Genomic DNA, 21782 nt, shown 5'->3' on the forward strand with positions numbered 1-21782 from the left:
GGCCCCCCACTTCGCCTCCCGCCCTCAGCGTCCCCTCGCGCGTCCCACCTTCACACACACCGGGCCGACCACCCACCCACGCTCCCCGCCGCAGCTTCGCGGCCCCCCGCCCGGTACCTGCACAAAAAAGCGGCGACGCTCGATGCTGAAGCCCCGGGCAGACGCCGGGAAGCGGTCGACGGCCACCTCAGTGTCCTCCGCGTTGGGGTTCTCGACGCCCAGGAGGCGCGTGCGGGAGGCGCCAACGCGCACGCTGCCGAAGCTGAGGAACGGCGGCCGGGAGAAGTGGCTCAGCACCAGCACGGCGGCGGCTTCCTCCGCCTCCTCCTCCTCGCCCCGCCGCGCGGCCCATCGCCGCCGCCTCGGGCTGGCGGCGGAGCTCGGCTCCCCTACCGCCGCAGCCATGGCCGGGCCCGGACCCCCGGGCGGGATGGGCTCCAGCTCCCCACACGCTCAACGCCCCGCCACCGCAACAACCGCCACACCTCCGCCCGCCCGTTCAAACCCGGCGCCCCCGCCAATCCGCGCGCGGCCCGGCCCCGCCCCCTCGCGCCTCCGCCAATTAGCGCTGGGCGTTTGGTTTAAACGGCCCGACCTCGGCGGGGCCGCAGGCGCTGGCCCCGCCCCCACGCAGGGGCCTGGGCCTCGGCCTCCGGCTCCGCCTCGGGGTAGGCTGCAGGCCGGCCTCAAAATTAAACAAAACAAAACAAAAGATGGACAGAGTACGGAAGTTTGCTAAAAAGCTCTTCCCATATTAAGAAATAAAAAATCGAAGCCAAGTGTTTTTCTAAATAAATTAATTTATAAAATAGTTTAAAAAGTAGAATGAGGCGCACAAGTTTGATGAAAAAAATTGCCTCATCTGTTTATCTTTCGTGAGCTTTAGAACTGAAAGACATACAGAATACTGTGTTTCCATGCTGTTTATAAAAAAAAAGGGGGCGGAAATCAAAACTTCACACAAGCACCCCTGCAAGAAATCCTGTGAAGCGAGCAATGTTAAGACAAAAGAACTTTACTTTTCCATAACAAAATTACACATAGGACTGAGTACTTCTACATTTACAGTACACTTCCTAACTTCTCCTTACAGCAAAGAATTTCCCCTAAAAAGACGACTTTACTTAAAGACTTCCATCTAAAATACCAACCTATACAGATCACATTTAAAACACATTATCTCATATAACAGTGACAAAATATTGAGTTTATTTCACCTTATTCTCTCATATAAAAGGACCAACATTTAAACATGATCCAAACGGTGACAGGGGATTAAAAAAATTTGCCATTGCTACCTTTAATCCATCAAATCCTTTTAAACCAAAACATTTCTCATGAACCACAAAAAATATCTTTATGGTCTTAAGCAAAGTGGCTGCCCTGCTTTATATTCTGCCAGTGTCATTCTTCAAAGCATACAATGAAACAACCAAATCACTGTGAGATGATTTTGTAGAAGATCACATGCGACAGCAGTCACAAAGGCCTACAGATAAATGCACTCTGTTTCCCTTAAACTTCAGTCATACAGAGAACATGCAATCTGGATTAGCTATGCATGTATACTCAATATAGAAAAAAGTCACATCTTTTTTATTATTTTCAGGGAAAAAAAAACCCTCTTCATCTACAACAGTCTTCTCAGAATTCATTCATAATTCTACATTCATTAACTTCTACACAGAAATTATTTTAAATTGAAAACCCTGAGGGTCATTTATTCCTTAGCACTCCACAACATGTTATGAGGTGATCCCTTTGAAGCATTCTTCAGAGTTCTGGATGCTTTTTCACATTCGTTACTAGGGAAATAAGCTTAGCTCTTTGATGATACCAAATAAATCTTTTGTCATTGTATTCTGGCATAACCCATCTTTAAAAACAACTACCCAAATTATAATCCAAACTAAAGTAGCACTATATTTTTAAGGAAACTACAGCCTTACAGAAGATATATAATCACCATTATAATTACTGATGTTCAGCATAAAAAGAACCCATGAGAGCCATACCTCTGTAGGAAAAGTGTCAGTGCTTAAAGAAGAAGTTCCAATATAAATAAACAAACTGAACATAAAATCCACCTAAAGAATTAAGGGCAGTAACCCAGTCAACAACCAGAAATTTGTTTAGGAAAAAATACAGAATTTAATGTTTAAACAGAATGAGTGCAGTAAGTTCTCAGAACCATGAAGAAATTTTGAGTACCAGCACGGGTTCCACTCTTTTCCCCGAAGGTCAGCATGTGGAAAAGATCTACTTTTTACAATGTGCCACTGATCATTCTTTAGAGATATTTTTGAGAGACCTGCTTCTTCCTTCTTTGGCAACAAACGGTCAACTGACTCAATGACTGCCAGATAAAACATAGCCTTTACTGTAAAAACGCCCTCTGGATCAACAGGACATGCACTCTTGGGTGAGTACATATACATCCACAAATGGAGGTACCAGACACCTAAGGAGTTTCAACCCATGCAGCTGAGATGCCAATCTCTGCCCTTCAACTTCAGTCCTCTTAAGAGGAACTGTCCTCCATCAAGCAGAGACCAGCTACTTCCACCTATCAAATGAAGTACCAGTCCATGAAAATTTACTTTGCTCATATACGAATTTTAAATAGAAGTAAAGCCATAAGAACTATAGCTCATGATATTAAAAAAATAAAAACTATGTATCTAGCACATAAGCTTTCCTATTTTCTTTCACCGTCAACTGGCAATGATCCAGCCTGACCAGCAGGTAAAAACACTAACTAGTAGAATTATCTGCAAACAAAAGAACACCAAAGAACTAGTAGGTATTTTTTTCCAGGAATGACTAGTAATTCTGGTCACCCAAACAGGAAAGATAGCACTCATTTTTCTGAAAAACGAGTCCTTTTATAGTCTGTTTCTTGCTGGGCACCCAAAAACATGAAGCCCTTTGGAAGATATTGACCTTAATGCTTTCTGAATAATCAAATGAAGCAGAGAAAAAGCCATTATTCAGAATATATATAAAAGGCACAATCATGAAAGAATTTTTAAAAGGACATTATCAAGTAAATATGCTCCAAATTCCATTTAGAGTACTTTCCTAGAGTGCCTTCTGAACAGACTAGATTTTAAAAGAAAAAAATTGTTACCAACTATTCTTAAGCCACTGTTTTCTCAATATCCTACAATACTTTTTTCTACTGTAGGACAGAAAAGAGAAGAAATAATGGAATTAGGATTTTTAGTCTGAGAACTGCACTGGCACCACTTATGTAGGGTTATTTTTAACAGTACAATTACAAATGCTGCAAATCATGTTTCATGTCCACATGTGGTCATATGAATATGATGCATACATGTCAACTTGAAAACTACAAATAAAACAGCCGTTTTCAAGCCATGGAGTATAAAGATGACAGAAACAGTTTTATTTTGAAAGGAGATGAAGGTGGAGTTAGAAAGCAGGAGGGGCAGTACTTGATAGTGTCCTTTCAGAAGGTGGCAACGGCCTCGTTATTGCTGTATATTTGCTAGTATTCAGCTTCTTACCAGATATATTTACAGCATGACAGTCTGAACATTCCCAGAGCACAGCTCTAAATTTTACTTTAGAGATACAAACATAGAACAGTTAAACATATGTAGTCCTGTTTTAGAAACGGAACTTTTTAAAGTTTAGGACTTCTATTGTGCTTCTTTGGCTAAGTCCTATTTAAATATTGGTAACATGTAAAATTCTATAACTCTGCCACTATTTAACAGCTAACAGAAATCTTTGGTGTGTTTAGGTTAAGAATCCATTAGGGTACAAGCTTCAAAATATGAACATTCAGGCATCTCTGGCCCCTCTCCTGCAAACTGCTCAACACTGAAGTAGATGGGAAGTATTTGAATAGGATTTAAAATGATCCATGCCACTTAAGAGTTTATAGAACTGCAATGTAAAAGAGCTTTTCACCACAGATCGCTTGTGCTCAGGTCACTGGATAAACTTAACAGTTACAACAATACACATATGTCCAGTTTCCCATTTTAAAATTTAAGATAATAATTTACGTATAGGGAAAACTGGGAAAAATTTTGCCTTAATATGTAATTCTTGTGAGGAATAATTAAGATTATAAAATTACTTTAGATACTTTCTTTGGCATAATATTCACCAAACAAACACAGAATAATTATTTTTAAAGTAGGCTTAAAATAGAAAGCTTGATGAGGTTATATTTTACTAGATTTCACAATGAGTTACACTAGACTTGTAGTTCAAAATGGTTCTTTTGGAAAAAAAACATATGTCTAGTAAAGAAAAAGCTAAAAATAATTAAAGACATAAAATACTCTCAAGAGTTTGACTTTGTTTTATAAACACAGTACAAGAAAGTGAGAAACAAAACAATTTCATTAGCAACTCACAAGAGATTTAAAATTACTGATTATTTCTTTTTTTTAAATAGAAGTTGAGGACTCTTCTGGAAATAATAGCCATTAAATTTCTTTATCACAGATAACCTGAAAATGAGCATGCTAATGAGAAACCCTGGTATAACTTATGCTCTAACAAGGATAAACCATGACAATCCTTTATGACTGTTCATAGATTAAAATAACCTTGCAAGTTCTCCCATTTCTTTCAAAGTTAGAGTGTGGGGCACACTTTAGAACACAAACAAGACTGAAAAAAGCAAGAAAAAATTAATTTAAAATGATATAGGATGGTAGAAAATGAGACAATACCATCGTCTACATCTTCCCACATAATTCAATATTAGAGATCAAGGAGATTAAAAGGCCAAATTTAGGCAGCCTACTTATACACAGGGGGGTCACCAAACACCCTGTTTAGTGTTTTCATAAAATATCTGAATCAGTTTTCAGAAGAATCTAGTTCCTGTGTCCATTGGCTAGGCTCCAGAGTCCAGCAGACTTTAAAACCCTCCAAAAATGCCTGAGGGTTTAAGTAAAATTGTATTTTAATTTCTGTGTGAAACATAGTTCAGTTTGTGTTTTATATTCCTGCCTGTCCTTATGACTTCCAATAAATTTGATATAGTCCTTATTCTTCCAGAATGTTTTATATTATACTTAAAACACTAACTCAAAGTCAGATGCAGAAAGGCAAATATTTTTTTTTAAATTATTAGCCAGATATGTAATTACATTTTTCAGCCACTATCCTTAAAAGATACTTCAGAGCGTAATTTTTAAAAGACCATCTATAAGATTTTTAAAAACTCTTAAAATCACAAGAAACACTCTTTCAGTATGCATCAAAATGTGCCTAAATGTTCAAATATTATGTAAACAAACCTGTTTTTCCAAAACTATGCAGAAGACTCATGAGTCCAAATAAAATATAAAATATAAATCTTAACTGCCATATCAGCCTTCTCTTGGCTAATGGCTTAGTAAATCAGGTGGAATGTTATGGTCTGATCATGAATGTTCATTGTTTGAAATATTCTGTACAGTAGGAGCTGTATCTAGCCCCAGTAAGGTTCCAAGATATGACTGGTCTCTAGGATCCAACATTTGCTCAGGCCTTACAGGATGAACAATATTTGCAGGTTGTGGAGTAAGAGTGTATTTCTCTAGAAACGACAGATCTGTTGCTCGTTGATAATCTGTCTGCTCAGGTTGTGGAGGAAGAATGCCATGTGACTGAGTAGTATGCTGTACTAGATCAGCTTGCGGATCAGACATCTGAACTGGTACCAGAGTCACAGGCACACATACTTCCGTAGATACATTCTGTAGCAAAGTTTTGGCTTCTGATTGATATGCTTTGGAGTGTTCCACATATTGTTTAGCCTCAGTTTGGTAAACTTTGTCATCAGAGCTGTACTGCACTGGTAAAGGGACTAGCTTTTCCTCTGAAGAAGATGTCAATGCCTCTTCTGCAGCCTTTGATCCATGAACATGATCAATATGGTATTTCAGCTTGTCTTTTCGTTTAAATGTTGCATTGCAGTGTTGGCAATTAAAAGGTCGAGCATCTGAATGAATAACCATGTGTTTTGTTAATGTCTTCTTAATTCTAAAAGACTGATTACAGATTTGACATTTGTAGGGTTTCTCTCCTGTGAAGAGATAAGTAAGAATTAGTTATTCTGAGTAATACCATGTCACACATAAACATGCATATAAACACATGGATTATGGCATAGAGACCTAGTATAAAACAATTTTACTGAAAACAAAGAACATACGTTTAGCATCAATTTTGGAATCGAGGGAGCCATTAGAAGTTTGTTTCGTAATTATATTAGCATACTCTTCTCCTTAGATACAGTTCTCTCAGTACTTGGGATTTCTGTCAGCTACACACAAAGATAATCAGAATATAAACCAAATAAAAAAGAACAGTCTTTAAACTGTTAAGCTACTGGTATTAGATGAGCTCAATTTGTACTTCTATACATTTTGAAAGGACAATGATTTTCCTAAACATAAAGCGGGAAAAACCAAGTCAAACAGATAAGGACATAAACATTTCCAAAGGGATTTCAAATCCTTGTTTAGATTACCACTTGAAATGTAGTGTTTTCTGGACCACAAAAATTATTAGAAGGTCTGGGTAAATTTGGTGAGAACATACACCAGTAAGCTAGAGGAAGAGGCACAGAGAGCATATCACAAACCTGTGTTGAGGATTATCAATATTTCAACTGATACATTCAGAAAGCAGTATTCAGGAATGACCAACATATGAAAAAGAATAAAAAGGCTTGACGCCTCCTGCTACTCTTGACCTGAATGCTTATCAACTGTAATAAATTAAATAATTCCATCCATGTTAATGCATAAAAATACATTCCTGCATGTTTTGTGGTTTTGTTGAGGTTTATTTTATTTTTACCTGAATGTGTCCTAAAATGCATTTCCAAACTTGATTTCCCCTTAAAAACTTTCTTACAGACTTCACACTGGTGAAATGTTGCTTTATATCTTTAAAAAAAGAAATTTCATGTTACATACTTTTTTTAAAAAAAAAACAACTAACAATAAAGCTATGTGCGCGATCTGTTCTGAAATCTTTTAACTGCAAAATAGCAGGATATCAAAGTTTCCAAATTTGCTCACTTATGTTCATATTTCCTGACATCTACATACCAATAAGGTCAATTAGATTCTTTTCGATATTCAATCTTATTCTCTGTTGGGATTGGCACTTAGTATTCAAAGAGCAAAAGCCACAAAAACTTATTTTCTGACACCAAAAATATCCTTAAGTAACAGTATTTGCCCAACATACACAAGAGGCTTTCACTTTGGCAAAATTATGCCATAAATAAAGTACTAGGAATGGTTTAGGCTACTGGCTACCAAGAAAAAACAAACAGAATAAGCAGACAATGTACTATACTTTTAACACAGACACATCTATAACAGCTTCTACACAATGCCAATGAGTACAAGCAGTTAAAACATATAATTTGAAAAACAACTAGGTCTCAGTTTATTTGAGATCTCTGAAAGGCTTATTTTTGGAGCTTAAGAATTTAAAAACCCTGTTGCATTTTCAATTTATAGACCTAACTCAGGATTCAAAGTTTCTACCTACTTTCAGAGCCGCTAATCTGCTACCAGCTTCTAAAATACCTGTGTGGGATAGTTCTTACAGTGCTTAAATGTTGTCTAATAATTCAGTCTTAACTAGCCTGCAATGACAGTATTACAGCAAACCATCAATTTAGAACAACATTGAGACAGCTAATCGACAGATTAAAATTTGATCCTTTTTATGTTTTTATTTTATTTACTTAATTATGCCACAAAGAAAACATCATGCTTAAATTGTGAAGGCAATTTTCTGACATCTACTTCAAGTCTCTATCAAGACTAAGGTAACGGGCACGACAAACACACAGACCACTAGAATTCTGCAGGAACATGCAAGTCCCAACAAAATGAGTTACAGTACAGAAATATCTCACAGTTGTAAGAAACCCACACTTACTTCTGCCAAACTTTTTCTCCTAAATGAACACTTTTATAATGAACAGTAAGGTGATCTCTACGGCCAAAACATTTTCCACATTCCTCACACTGATGTGCTTTTTCACCTACAAGGGCAAAATTCAATACATTTTGGTTAAATCTTCTGGAATTTAGTAAATGTCTAAGAGCTGTAATTGTAAACCATACAGTAGATCGATCCATGTTCACAAAGTCCATCCAATCAGGTTCTTCCATACCTTACTCAGAGAAGGATTCTCTGTTATCAAAGTATAAAATTCAGGAAGTAGGCTGGTTCTATCAGAGTAAGGACTTTTACCACTTGTTATATGTGACTATTACCGACCATTTGTCATTTCTACAAAGAAATGCACGTTCATGAGGTAAGAGACACTCCCCCAAACACCCACTGCATGAGAGGTACAAGTGAATGACTAGGAATCTACTCTCTTCACTGTGGCCCAAAATGTGGTATCTTTGAAACTTACTTAAACATACCAATTGTTTCCAGCTACTACTTTTTAGAACTTAAAATTACATCACAGTATTATCTTTTTTAATTATCCTGATTTATATAGTTACCTTTTTCTTTTATGATGCTGTTTAAAAGTATCTTGATTCTTTTTAGTCATCTTGAGATCTTCCACAAAGTGGCAGAATATTTCTTCTCATGTAAGTAGGAGGAGTGTGGACAGTCAAAGAATGTAACTTTCTAGAGGGGGGAGAAGCAAATAGAGTAGAAAAGAGGATTTTTTTTTTTGGTAGTTGAGTTTTCAAAGATTTCTTTATTTTATAGCAGACATTATGATTTCAAACACCAAAAAAAGAAGCTGTCCTTCAAAATAAAGGCTCGGGAAGTTTAGACTCTGATCACTTTTGTATTTTCATGCTGCCTACAAAGTATTTTGCCTCCTAGACGGCCACACTCCCTTTGGATCCTGTTCTGAAAAAGGAAAGTCTCCAGTAAATCTTCGCTCTTCCTATACATTTGATAACCTTTCTGCTCTCAGTGCAACAGATTATTTTTCTTCCTCCTGATCATCCCCATCTGGCTGTTCTCAGGGTTGACTCCCACCACCTTCCTTCCTTCCCTCTTCCCCGTAACAGAGACTTCAGAAACACCTCTTTGATGTTCTTACATTAAAGTGATCAGTGTACAAACTTTGACAGAGACTGTGACAGCTTCTTCTGTGTTGTGGTAATAACGTTTCACACAATTGCTATTAAAAAAAAGAAATCTGAACTCATTAAAAAATCCTCCTTTTTCACTTTTGCTTTTTTTTAATTAATATTTTTAAAGCAATTCACTGTTACATATTTTTGACTGTCCCTCGGCTTTCTATGTTAACATGGAGGAAACACTTGGCGCTTAAACCTTCAAAACATGTGAGATCAACCCTACTTTAGTAGTCCTTAAAAATAGTGAGGAACTTCTATCAGGCCTAAAACATTTCACGTATGGAAAAAAACTCCATAATTAATTTTTCATTTGATCTTATTTTAAATAGTAATATCGAAGCCAGTTTTCAAAGAAAATGCATACCTGAGTGTATTTTTTTGTGTTTTGTCAGATGGTCATGCCGAATAAATGTTTTCCCACATTCTTCACATTCATATCTCTTGTCATCATGGTGGACTCTGAGATGAAGTCTGCATATTTATAGTCATAAATATAACCATAAAATGCAATTTTGTTAACATCATCTGTACTGCTAATTCAATGCAAAATACCAGAAAACAGAGTCTTTAACGCTTCACAAAAATATCAGGAAATAGCTTTCAGTTCAGGTATAATTAATCTGCTCTTTAGAAAGCAAGAGGGAAGAGAGATAAACTCTGATGTTAATTTAGTAGGATATTTTAGTCCTCTGGTTATTTTCTCTGTATAACAAAGATGCAAAAGTTTTAGATGTGCAAGAAAGTCAACTTTGATACAAGATTTGTATGGGATTCTGTCTGTGTTTAAACCACTAACGTATTAAAAATTAAATTACTTCTCACAGATTATTAATATATTTTCAATATTTAAGCACATTTAAAGCATTTACTAATGCTCTCAGAGTTGGAATAAATAAACACATGCACTACAAAGAATTACGTTAGAATTAATGTGTATGTGTCACCAAATAGGCGAGACAGTTTGGCATCTTATTTAATACAAATCTGTACCTGTAAGAGCTTCCATGACGAAAACTCTGCCCACAAATACTGCAGAGATGAGGCTTCTCTCCACTGTGAATTCTCAGATGTTCTTTCAAAGTTGTTCTGTTCAACAAAGGCCGTAAAATTTTATTCTAAGCAATGTCATTGCCACTTTAAAGTGAAACAGACTATAATTTTCTCAATTTCTTTAACTCTGGTGGATCACAATATATCCAATAACTGCATCAATTTATTCAGATACACACACATATACATACATTCAAAAGCACTATGGCAACCACTGAACCATCTGGGTCTAGAAACAATATAAGCTAAGAAACAAAACATTGTCCCAACATACATTTGGACAACATACATTAAAGAAAATATTAATTTCAACACTATTTTCTGTGTAATAATTTCCTTGTTACTATACATGTATCTAATCCAAAGCTTTAAAGTCAGCCTTGGAAGGAAATCTAGACCACTGATGTTAATTTAACTTAACTCAGCACAGAGCTTATTTATATATATATTTATGCACACCTATATACATATAAATATGTAGGTCTAATTTTACTATTGCCTTACCAATGTAAAAAAAAAAAGTGCATGCAGGTGAAAATTTCTGTCAAGCAAAGGAATAGGACAGTAAAATTTTCTATATACACAGCTGCTAAGTGTGTTAACTAAACAAGAGAAAATTCTTTGATCTCCTTCCAGTACTTATTATAAGTATTATTTTTCAAAGATATTTTTTATGCTATGCATAAAAAAATTATCTTTTCTAACGAGAGCAACAACATTTAAATATTCAACTGCCTTACATTACGGAAGTGAAACTTGAAATGTTGTCCTGGTTTCAGCTGGGATAGAGTTAATTTTCTTCCTAGTAGCTACCAGAGTGCTGTGTTTTGAATTTAGGATGTGAAAGATGTTGGTAACACAGGGCTGTTTTCCTCACTGCCGAGCAGGGCTCACACAGAGCCAGCCAAGGCCTTTTCTGCCTCTCACCCCACCCCACCAGCGAGTGGCTGGGGGGCACAAGGAGCTGGGAGGGGACACAGCCGGGACAGCCGACCCCAACTGACCCCAGGGACATCCCACACCGTACGGCATCGTGCGCAGCGGAGGGAGCTGGGGGAAAGCTGACTGGGGGCTGCTGCTCAGGAACTGGCTGGGCATCAATCAGTGAGTGGCAAGCAATTGCTTTGTGCATCACTTGGTTTGTATATGCTAATTCCTTTATCATATTATTGTTATTACTATTGTTATTATTATTTTCCCTTTTCTGTCCTAATAAATTGTCTTTATCTCAACCCACAAATTTTATCTTTTCTCCCCCCAGTCCTCTCCTCCATCCCACTGTGTGGGGGCAGTGAGCAAGTACTGTGCGGTCTTTAGTTGCCTGCCAGGTTAAATACACACCAAGTGTGTAAACATACTGACTTTTTTTAAACAGAAATTCTTGTTGCAGTTCAAAGTGATCTTTATAGAACTGGAAGACTATCTGTGCTTATAGCTAGCTCATTTGCTTACTATTGCATTATTCCACTAGTACATTTTCTTTTAACACGTGCATACCCTACTGACCAAGCTACTAGAAAATACACACCACCAACAAAGCTCATTAGGGACAAATCTTCCTCTTACAATACTTTCGGAAGTCTTTTCCAGTCATTGGAAGAGAAAATAAAAAACATACTGCAGTACAGAAACTCAGATCTTTTCATATTCCCCAAATAGAACATAAGTAGAATCTTAGGCACAATTATTGAGATGAAACGGTATTCTGTCAAAATAAAAAATAACTATAAGGCTTATTGTTTCAGAACCTAAACATAAATCAACATTTGGAAAACTTAAAAGATCTCCTTTATACAGCAGTGCAAGACATCTGCACTGAAGCCATTTTAATAACTTTAAAATTCTCATTTTTTTTCCCCTGATGTATAAAATTGAAATGCGGGGGGGAGAATCTTATTTCTTTCCTATGTTCTTTTTCTATATACTAGAATTTATGAGCCAACTTTTAGAGCTTCCACTTTTCAAAGTGCTAAATTAATTTTTTTTCCCACCATTTAGAGAAGCAGCAGCAAAGGCTGTACAGTATTATTCTATCTTCCATGAAACTGTGTTTGTAGAAGTCCAATTTCTTCTTAGTCATTCTCATCAGTGTTCCTGATCATCCTATCCTCATTAGTATATTTACCAAAATATATATGGCAGAAAACTCTTTCCCAAATAAATGCAAGATGTTCTTGCACAACACTGGAATCCTAAGTGAAGTGAATTAGAAGTAACACTTCCTTAATATAGTTCCAGCTCATAACTAATTACCTACAGTTATCACCCTTAATTTGAGAGGTCATCAGAAAATCACATGCTACCCATGGCTTCGATGTTACATTTCAATACACTATCACTCTGAAGTGGTCTCATTTATGTTAAAAACTCAAAACTAAAACATATTCAGAATCAAACAAAGCACAATAAATATTTCTCTGTTCTGCTGAAGTTCAAGTAGTCACACAACTCCTTACCGTTCCCTAACAGATTTTCCACAGATGAAACATGTCCATTTTCTCTTTCCTCCATGAGTACATTCTATATGGCGTTTCAGATTTCCTGTATCATTAAACTGGCGGCCACAAATATCACAAGGAAAAGGCCCTACAAGGAGACAGACACATGTAGTACTATTAATTGTCAGTTAAATGAAACAGGATGCAGACTGGTTACCTGTGAAAACTCTGATCAATTTACAAAGCAGAAGTTTTGTCTAACATTGGTCTAACAAATGATTAATATTTAGTATAGCATACTTAGACTTTGTGCACTTTCTGCTCAGATAAGCTATTTCTAGTATCTGGTATTTTGGCAAGTTTCATGACTGTAAAGCAAAAATGTAGCATTAATAGTCAAAAGTACTTAAACCCACTTAGACTGTTTGAAAAACTAGATTCCCATTACTATCACCAATCTAGTTCCTACCTGGCAGAAATAATTAGTAGTAATAAATGTCTTTGGAATACTTCAGGAGGAAAGAAGCAGGTCCTTGGAAAACTTCAGGAAGAATTTGACTCCACAGTTCAGAACCAATTTCATGCAAAAAAGTTTTAACACAAAACTAACCTTAATTCTTTCCCCCCCCCCCCCCCAATTTTGCTTTTATTTCAGTACAATACAATGCCTCCAAAAGACAGCTGAACAGAAAAGTGAAAAAACACCCAACAAAAAACGAAAACCCAACTCTCCCATAAAACTGGAAAGAACTGGAAAAGGAGGTGGGACAGAAACCAGACTGATCAGGAGATACAATGGTGGAGGAAGGTTTTACTTTAAATCTATTGTTTACATGTCAGAAGGAGGTTTCTATACCGAGATGAAATTTTTCTTGATGTTTCAGTCTTGCAAATCGGGATTTAAAGTGCTCTTCACAGTAGGTGCACTTAAAGGGTTTATCCTGAGAGTGAAGGATCATATGCTCTTCTAAATGAGGTCTTCGAGTGAAGGATTTCTTACAAATCTAAAATGATAACATACTTTGTCAAAGACACATCAGTTATAGCCAGATTTTTTTCCTATTCATGAGCTCTAGCAGTTTAGTTCATCTGCTCTCTGCAGCAATGTAAGATTAAACATGTATTTTTCAAAAGCATACTCTATCCCAACTTGTAAAGCCTTGCAGTCAACGTAAAAAAATTGGTGTTCTACATAAATTCTAGCGTATTGCACTATATAAATTAGGATGCTGATCCATGGCAGCTGAAATCAAACCACTGGCAACTCCTGCACACATTTACATGTTCCACCCCCAATTCTTTCTACTGACTCCAGCACCTGACAGACGCTTTTCCTACAGTTTCAACGCAGTAACTCAGCATAAAATAACTCAACTGAAAAAATGCAAATAGCTTTGGCTTGAGTTTTAGATGCTGAAAGAGCCCTGCTGGCCTGTGGTAAAAGCTGTTGTAGTATAAGCTACTGTAGGACTAGTCACACCTGTTCCTTTATTTCCTCTGTGAAATTCTCTGACAGCATGTATTAAAAAGAATATGCCAATACCAACAAAGAAATATAGCTCAAAGTATCTTTTAGAGATACAGAACTTTTGCAATGTTAAAATTATGTGAGTTTTTTAGTACTGTTTTCAGATTAATGAAAACCTAAACGTACAAGAATTATTAGCAGTCATTAAAGTAAGTATGCAGTTCAATTACAGAAGTGAAGCCACAGGTCAAATTTAGGGATTTAAACCAGGTATTACAATTTAACATCAGTGTCCTATGCTTTAACATAAATCAACACGGTGCTCACTGATTTCTCTAGGAAACTGTTGCCACTGTTTGTAATAGCTGAATTTAGTATTAGCTAACTCCCATACACTAAATTGCACAACCAGTTTCTCAGAGCACACCCAAATAAGTCTTTTAGCATCAAGAAACCAGGAGTAACAACTTTATTTGTTTAAATAATCATTAGTGTTAAATATAAGAGTAAAAAAATCCCATATTTGTAAAAAGTATAATAGCCTTCTTGCTTTTCTGTACTATTAATACTCTACTGTTTCTGTGAATTTGCTCATATGCCTCAATGATTAAAGTATGGTCACCAAATTCTGGTGTTCGCACATGGACTATGGCATAAACCAACAACCTGAAGAAAACCTGCATCTGTGGCACCTGAGCCCTCAGAACATACTAAGCAACCTGAAAACAGTGTCACAGCTCCTAAGGGTTCTGCTCATTCTCCAACTGATATAAAAGCTAAAATTCTACCCCTGCTTTCAATTCAAGTTCATTTTCAATGCACATGAGCAGTACAAAAGCAGCAACTCACAAATTTAAAATTCTCAAGGAAAAAAACAATCAAAAAAATATCCCCACAAACCACAAAGTGGAGTTTACCAAATCGTTCATCTGTAAGAGTACTTTCCAAGACATGAACATCAACAATGTTGTACCATTGAGTCCCAGTATTAAAAAGTTTCTTATCTAGTAACAAACAGAATCTGTAATACATTCACACAATATAACTTCATCTGGAAGATAACAACCTTTGGTCAACAATGTAATACCTTCAACCATGGTACCAGCAGAATGAACACTACAAATTCCTACAGCTGATACCTCTACTTACTACTATATGTTTATAAGTGAAAGTTCATAAACAAAGCAGGTTTAGTAATTATGTTACGGCACTTAATGTTACAGACATAGAGTGGCATATAGCAGTTGGCATAAATAAAAGAGCTGCCCTGAAGAAGGAAAAAAAAAAGTAAACGGATTCCCTTAAAAATGAAACCACAACAAAACCCCACATCTGAAACCTTAAAACATTATTTGGCAGCAGACAGATAGAGAATGGAAACTCCTACAAAATCCTTTTTACAGCAGATGTAGTTTCACATACAAAGGAAAGGATTCTATGATTTTACAACTAGAGATATTTAGCATAAATTTACAACTCTGTTGATGTGCATATGCAACTAAATGTGAAAGTATTTCATATTTAACATATATTTTCCTCACTATTGAGAAAGCCTTCCAAAAAAAGTATACTTTATGGTCAGCAATTGATATGCACAATTAATGGGAGAGCAAATACTCTGCTTTTAAAGTATTCATAACACTCAAGTCTAATAATCTGCAAACTGATGCATTTTAACAATAGTAATAACTGATCATATTAAAAAATATTGCCTTCAGCTATTTTAGAATTCAATTTGGTATTACCTACCTGGTCACAAGCTGTACATACAGCTAACATTCAGTCTTTAAATCAACATATAAAGAGGAAATTTCTATCATCACTTATAAAGCTTACTGAGATTTCACAGAAACACATACCACATTTTCACTTAAGTATTCAAGTCACAAAACATAGTATCTGTATGAAAAAAACAGAAGTACTTAAGTATTACTTACATCACATTTCCAACCTTCACTCTTTGTCTTCTTGATAGAAAGAAATTCTTGTACATTCTCTGGATGAAACCTAGGAGAAAATACAGAAGCTGAAAGTAGTTATAACTTTCTAAGATGAAGATCACCCAAATACTAAATATCCATGTCTAAACGTGATGTGTCACCAAACCAGCAGAACAGAGTACTGATAATTAAACAATTCTAAAGGCACAAGTAACTGGAAAGCAGTGTTGACTGTAGACTCCCGCAGAATCTCATATGACAACTGGTAAGATAGAGGACTGTTTCAATTATAATGCCTTACAGGTATTTACAAAGAAAAAGAAAAAAAAGTGGTATGCAAATAATACCTTATAATTAGACCTGTCATAAAAAAATTATTCACCTAAAAGAATCTGCATGGAAATGGTTTATCCATCTATTATCATCAACAGTATAGCATCAACATCTAAACCCAGATGTATTTTATTATTCCTCCAAATTAAAAGCAACACAGGTAATTATTAAGACTTGTGTTCTGATTGACTGTGCTAGCCAATCTGAGCATTCTAAAATTTATAGTAAAAACATATGGCAGAACTCCCACAGCACCGCTATTGCTATTTAGTCAGTCCCTATGTACTACTTATGGCAGGTCAGTTCATACCACTAATCCCCATGTCCTTTGAAAAGATACTTATTTGAAAAAACAGTTATAGAAATAATGCAGAATATGCTGTGTGCATACAAACATTTATCTTCACTTTTGAACTGAAAAAAAACGATTCTTCAGAAACGCAATACAAATTTGCTCATACTTGCCTCTTCACATGCTTCGCTAAAGTCTTTTTGCTTGCATGCAGCTTATTGCAGTAGGGACATTTGTGTTCTTTTTTATGGAAGTCAGTATCACTAGAGTGTTTCTTTCTGTGCACTGTCAGGTTGGACTTTGTTGAGTAGCGCTGATGACATATATCACACTCAAAAGGCTTCTCACCCGTGTGTACACGTGTATGGCTCTCATATTTGCCTGCAGAACAACAAAAAAATCTCTTAGCGTGCAATGTAACAGGTATCCCCCACAATATACACATTTGGGTTTTGTTCTATAATACCTCTCTCGAATGTGGTCAAGATCTAAGTACCCTCCACATACACCTAAAGATTTCTACTGGTTTACACCACTGAAAACTGCACAGTGATCACATATGGGTTGGATCCAAGGTTCCTCCATACCCTTCCATCTTAATTTTTGTTAAGATAAAGAGTAAAAATAAAAGGGCTCTGTATTACTGTTAAATTTGTGCAAGTGTTATGAGTCCCCCTCGTTCAACCCTACAGCATACTCTGTTCTTAAGTACGGAAAGTTATACTATTACTGTTTCATTACACTGATTGTGAAGTACATTTTCAGAATGGGGAACAGCCCTGCAACAAACTGGTATTTTCAAGGTACTTTTAAATAACAAAACATAGAATGAATGATACAGACCCCTGCAAATTATATTTGGGGCCCAAGATATTACCATAAACAAAAATACTACTCTCCCATTCCTTTCACAGTGTTTGCATTCCCTTTGCAGTTTTTTTCTGAGGATAGAATTCTGTCCTACACCAAGGATCAACCTACCTCAAGTCAATAGCAGGCTCTCTGCAGTGTACTAGATAATTTTTTTTCTCTGTAGAATATGCATCATACTTCTGGGAGTTAGATAAAGGAAAAAAAAAGTACTATAGCTCATAAATTTAAAATACAAGTCAATTGTATAGCATAATACAAACTTATAAATTATTTATCACTTATTTTCAAGCTATTTCTCATGTATTTTTTGAGCACAAAACTATAATTCTAAGTTATGAAAGCGCAGAGAGAAAAGGGCTTTCAATCTGTGCAAAACCAAAACATACCATTACAACCCTAAATATTCACAGGCCATTTATTTTTGCACAGTAGCCTTTCAATATCAGTAACAAAGCTCTCAAATTCAGAAAACTTCCTGTGTTACTTTAAGATATGGCATTACGAGTACAGTTAAGTCCCCATTTTTAATCTTAAATAGCTTTTATGATGGAATTTGTGACCTTGGAAAATTCATTTCACCTTAGCAAGCTACACATTTTGTGCGAATAGGAATTAACGCACACACCAGCCCCACCTCATTTTCATAAACTCCAAAAATTTCAAAATTACAAATGACACAATGCATCTATTTTAAGAAGACCCAAAAAATACCTAAGACTATGAGGAATGGTTTCCTCCTTAACTTCCATGACTGAAAGGAAGTCAGTACCTTACGTGACCATAATTCACGTACTCCAGCCAAAAGAACACAAAAATTGTGGAGTACAGTAGTAATTTACTATTAACGTGGGAAAGGAGGATGGGAAAGCATTGGATGGGTCAGGACTGGAATTTTAAGTCTTCCAATATCCTAGGTAACAGTCAAATCTAGATGTATAGTAACATAAGTGATGCTAACAAAACAGAATAAGCTGACAAAGTATTACTTGGTGCTAACTATAGACCAGAAATATCAAGCTAGAAGTCAGAAAGACTAGGACACATCATGTAGGTTGGAATAATTTCAGGCTGTTTGACAATGGTACTGCTTTACTACAGCAATAATGACAGCTTTTTAGATTAAAATTAATTTGGCAGAAAATACAGTACAGGTGTCAGACTTCATGCAATTTATTGTTTAATATCTCGCTGTATTTCCCTCATTTTTCAAGGCTGCTTTTACATACCATGCTAGCAACCAGAATCCAGAGCAGTGAAACAGAAATAAATTTAGTATTTGTAAAAATGCACTCAGTTTATTTATTGAAACTGCTTTGTACCACAGACATCCCAATTTAATACATGTAGAAAAACTAGCAGCATACTGGATCTGTGAGATGATCCAGAAATTCTGATCTTCATACTCTAGGACAGAGAAAAAGCTGTTTATTTCCCATACAAATAGCACCACCGTATGGTAAAAAGGAAAGAGATCAGCCTAACTTGCTCTTACCTATTCGATCAAACTTTTTGTCACACTTGGGACACTGCAGTAGTTTTTTGCTACTGCTATGAATGACGACTGGAGCTAAGCCTTCAGGAATATTTCCCACTGAATCAACTGTCTCTGAACCCTCTTCAGTATCATTCTGTTCTTTTTCACTTTGTTCTTCAGACTCTGAATCTTCACCTGACATCTCCTCTTCCTGTCCCTCTTCATCAGCATTGCATTCACTTTCACTGTCTTCAAATTCGCTTCTATCAGATGTTTCCTTGTCAGAACTGACTTTTTCCAAATTGCTGTCAGAGGCATCACCACTTTCATTGTCACTGTTCTCAAATTTAGCTGGACATTTACGATTTCTCGTAGAACGTCTAGTGGAAAAGTTGGCCTTCTCAAGCATTTTTAGCCCATGTTTTCTTTCCAGTGAAAAGGATCTGTGGGCTTTAGCCAAATGATTTTCTAAGGACTTCTTGTAACAGAAACTTCGACCACAAAAAGTGCACTGATGACTATTTAATAGTTTACCTGTCAGTTCACTGAGTGTTTCTACCGGTGTAGGTGCATCAGTTACCACGTCAGTCTGTACGTTAGAAACACTTTCATTATTTAGTAACTTCACTGCATCTATGATATCTAAAAATTTTGCCGCCTCCAGCACTAACGGAATTTCATTTTTATACACAAAAAACTCAGAGGTGTAGAGAAACTCAAGCAAATGCTGAAAGACAGAATGTGTTACATGATCTAACGTGACGACATCGGTGCTTGGGTTTTTGCTCAAACAGGCATGAAAATAACTACTCCCGACAGCCACTACAACTTTGTGAGCACTAAATTCTTTTCCTTCTACGATTATGAGTAAATCACAAAATGATGGATGTTTCTGTCTATCGTCATTTAAGTACTTAAGTAGATTTTTGTTATACTGCAAGGAGCTTAAGAGTTTTCTTTGTTCTGATGATGGTGAAAGTGCTTGGGAAGATTCAAGCTGATCTGCAGGAGCTGTTTCTGCAGAGACAATTTCTTGTGCACAGTCTACTACAAGAATCTGTTCTGAAGTATCTTTCTCATGGCCAAGATGAACCTTTTCGTTTAGATTTGCAGCGAGCCGTCTCCTTTTCTTCATTGCAGAAGTGCAACTTCAAAATCAGGAGCTTCATAGGTGATTGGCAAGAAATTCTTGTGAAGACTTGGTTCTGCTCCAGACCTTGAGAAAACACCTAACAGTAATTTCATAATCTGCAAAAGAATTGTGATAAAAATTACTCTTAGCATTTAACCATAACTTCACCTCTTATCAGCGCTTTCTACGTTTCACTCTTAGTTTTATCCACCCTGCCTACCTTAAACCGTTATTATTAAATTACCAAAATCTCATCGCCTCCCATTCCAGACCTCTGAGTGAGGGAACCGACACTGCCTATTATTAGATCTAAAGAGGCGGCTGGAGCGGGTTTTGCTCGCCTCCCAGACGCATACAGCCTGGGCAATACGGGATGGGCGTACACTGCGGTTACGTTTATGACACCGAGGCGCATTCGCTTTTCCTTTAAGCCCAAGGCGACAAGCCAATCCTCCTGCTCTTCCCGCCGGTGGCCCGTCCCCCCGGGCCCGCTCGGAGACGCGCCCGGCGCCCGCCGAGCCGGGGGAGCTGCCCGGGCCGCCCTCCCCCCGCGCCTGTCACCGCCGAGTGCCAAACCCGCGGCCGAGCTCCCTCGGCCCGGCCCGGGGACAGTGCCTTTGTCCCAGCGCCGGCCGGTCGCCGCGGGGCCGAGTGCCGGCCTGAGGGAAGCCCTGCGGCCCCGAGCGCGGGGGCAGAGTGGGCGCCCACAGACCCGCCCCTGCCGAGAGGGACATAAAATGGCCTCGCCCCCAGCCCGCCGCCGGTCGCGTCCCGTCCCCGCCACCCACCCACAGACAGGCAGACCGACCGACTGACCTGCGCGGCGCCGGGCGCTCCCCGGGGCCCGCTCGGCCGCCAAACGCCGCTGCGCTGCGCTGCGCTCCGCACCCGCTTCCGCCGCTTCCGGGTCCCGGCGCCGCGCGCAGCCTCGCTCCCCGCGCCGGCGGGAGAGGGCGGCGGCGGCGGTGGCGCTGCTGGGCATGCGCGGGCGGCGCGCGCCAGGGTCTCGCCACGCAGCTCCGCGCCACGGGCCGTCCTCCGCCGTGTCCCCGTCCCCCTCCGCTGTCGGGTGGCCGCCGGCGGGGACGGGGTGGCGCTGGGAAATCGCCGTGGGCGGGAAGCGCCGCGCGGCTGCCGGAGGGGGAGCCACTCGCGACAGTGACCGCCGACTCTGAGCGCCCGGCACCCGTGGCTTCCGTAGGGGTTCGGGGTGGGCGGCGAGGCGGGTGGGCTTGGTGCCGCCAGGCGCTTAAATAACTGCGCGAAAACGAGGAACGAATTGCTGAAACAGCAGCCCGTGACACGTAACTCGGAATTCTCAAGCTGCCAATGGTTTTCCTCAATAACACTACTTCGCATTTGTCTTTTACCTGAGTATTTTGAAGCGCTTCGCAGGCGTCCTTGTGAAATTTCCAGTTTCCGCGCTTCCCGGATGGCAGAAAGAGCAAGCCCACGAGTGCCCCGCGGCTCGGGCGAGGTTCCGCTTGGGGGTGCAGTTCCTCAGCGTATCGGAGGACATAAATCCTTCTACTACCTTTTCAGCTTTCCGAGGATAGCTGATTCCTAGCGACAGTGTTTTTCTCAGACCTTCAAAGAACTATAATGTTAACGCAGGATTAAGCTTTGTTCCATGGCATGTGTTCTGTAATTACATGATTTGCAAATT

At 38.4% G+C, this 21782-nt stretch overlaps 2 protein-coding genes across 2 annotated transcripts in view; both read right to left on the minus strand.

The window, feature by feature from the left end:
- The window catches only part of ASPM (assembly factor for spindle microtubules), a 29499-nt gene extending 29023 nt beyond the window's left edge, over window positions 1–476 (minus strand). Inside the window, exon 1 of the mRNA XM_042808091.1 lies at window positions 118–476. Coding sequence (XP_042664025.1) covers window positions 118–405 — 288 coding nt within the window. The 5' untranslated portion in view covers window positions 406–476. The remainder of the gene's footprint in view (window positions 1–117) is intronic.
- A 521-nt stretch (window positions 477–997) lies between these two features.
- Window positions 998–21046, minus strand: ZBTB41 (zinc finger and BTB domain containing 41). The gene is made up of 11 exons (XM_042808320.1): window positions 20933–21046; window positions 19003–20232; window positions 16811–17018; window positions 16010–16079; window positions 13461–13608; window positions 12623–12752; window positions 10107–10202; window positions 9481–9587; window positions 7939–8044; window positions 6838–6926; window positions 998–6058 (listed from the first exon to the last, which is right to left on the minus strand). The coding sequence occupies exons 2-11, from the start codon at window positions 20117–20119 to the stop codon at window positions 5415–5417; spliced, it is 2715 nt and encodes a 904-aa protein (XP_042664254.1). The 5' UTR covers window positions 20120–20232; window positions 20933–21046; the 3' UTR covers window positions 998–5414.
- Window positions 21047–21782: the final 736 nt, after the last annotated feature.

Source organism: Tyto alba, unplaced genomic scaffold (genome assembly GCF_018691265.1).
Source record: "Tyto alba isolate M040663 unplaced genomic scaffold, T.alba_DEE_v4.0 Super-Scaffold_1000006, whole genome shotgun sequence".
In the NCBI taxonomy this organism is placed as follows: Eukaryota; Metazoa; Chordata; class Aves; order Strigiformes; family Tytonidae; genus Tyto; species Tyto alba.

Bases quoted from the DNA above. Each gene is read 5' to 3' on its own strand.
- ZBTB41 (XM_042808320.1), bottom strand. From the start codon at position 20,119: ATGAAGAAAAGGAGACGGCTCGCTGCAAATCTAAACGAAAAGGTTCAT. The intron at 12,753-13,460 runs GTATAGAAACCT...GTCTCCTTGTAG, and splicing joins TCAAGAAAAATTTCATCTCG to GGCCTTTTCCTTGTGATATT. The intron at 8,045-9,480 runs GTATGCATTTTC...TTGCCCTTGTAG, and splicing joins ACACAAAAAAATACACTCAG to GTGAAAAAGCACATCAGTGT.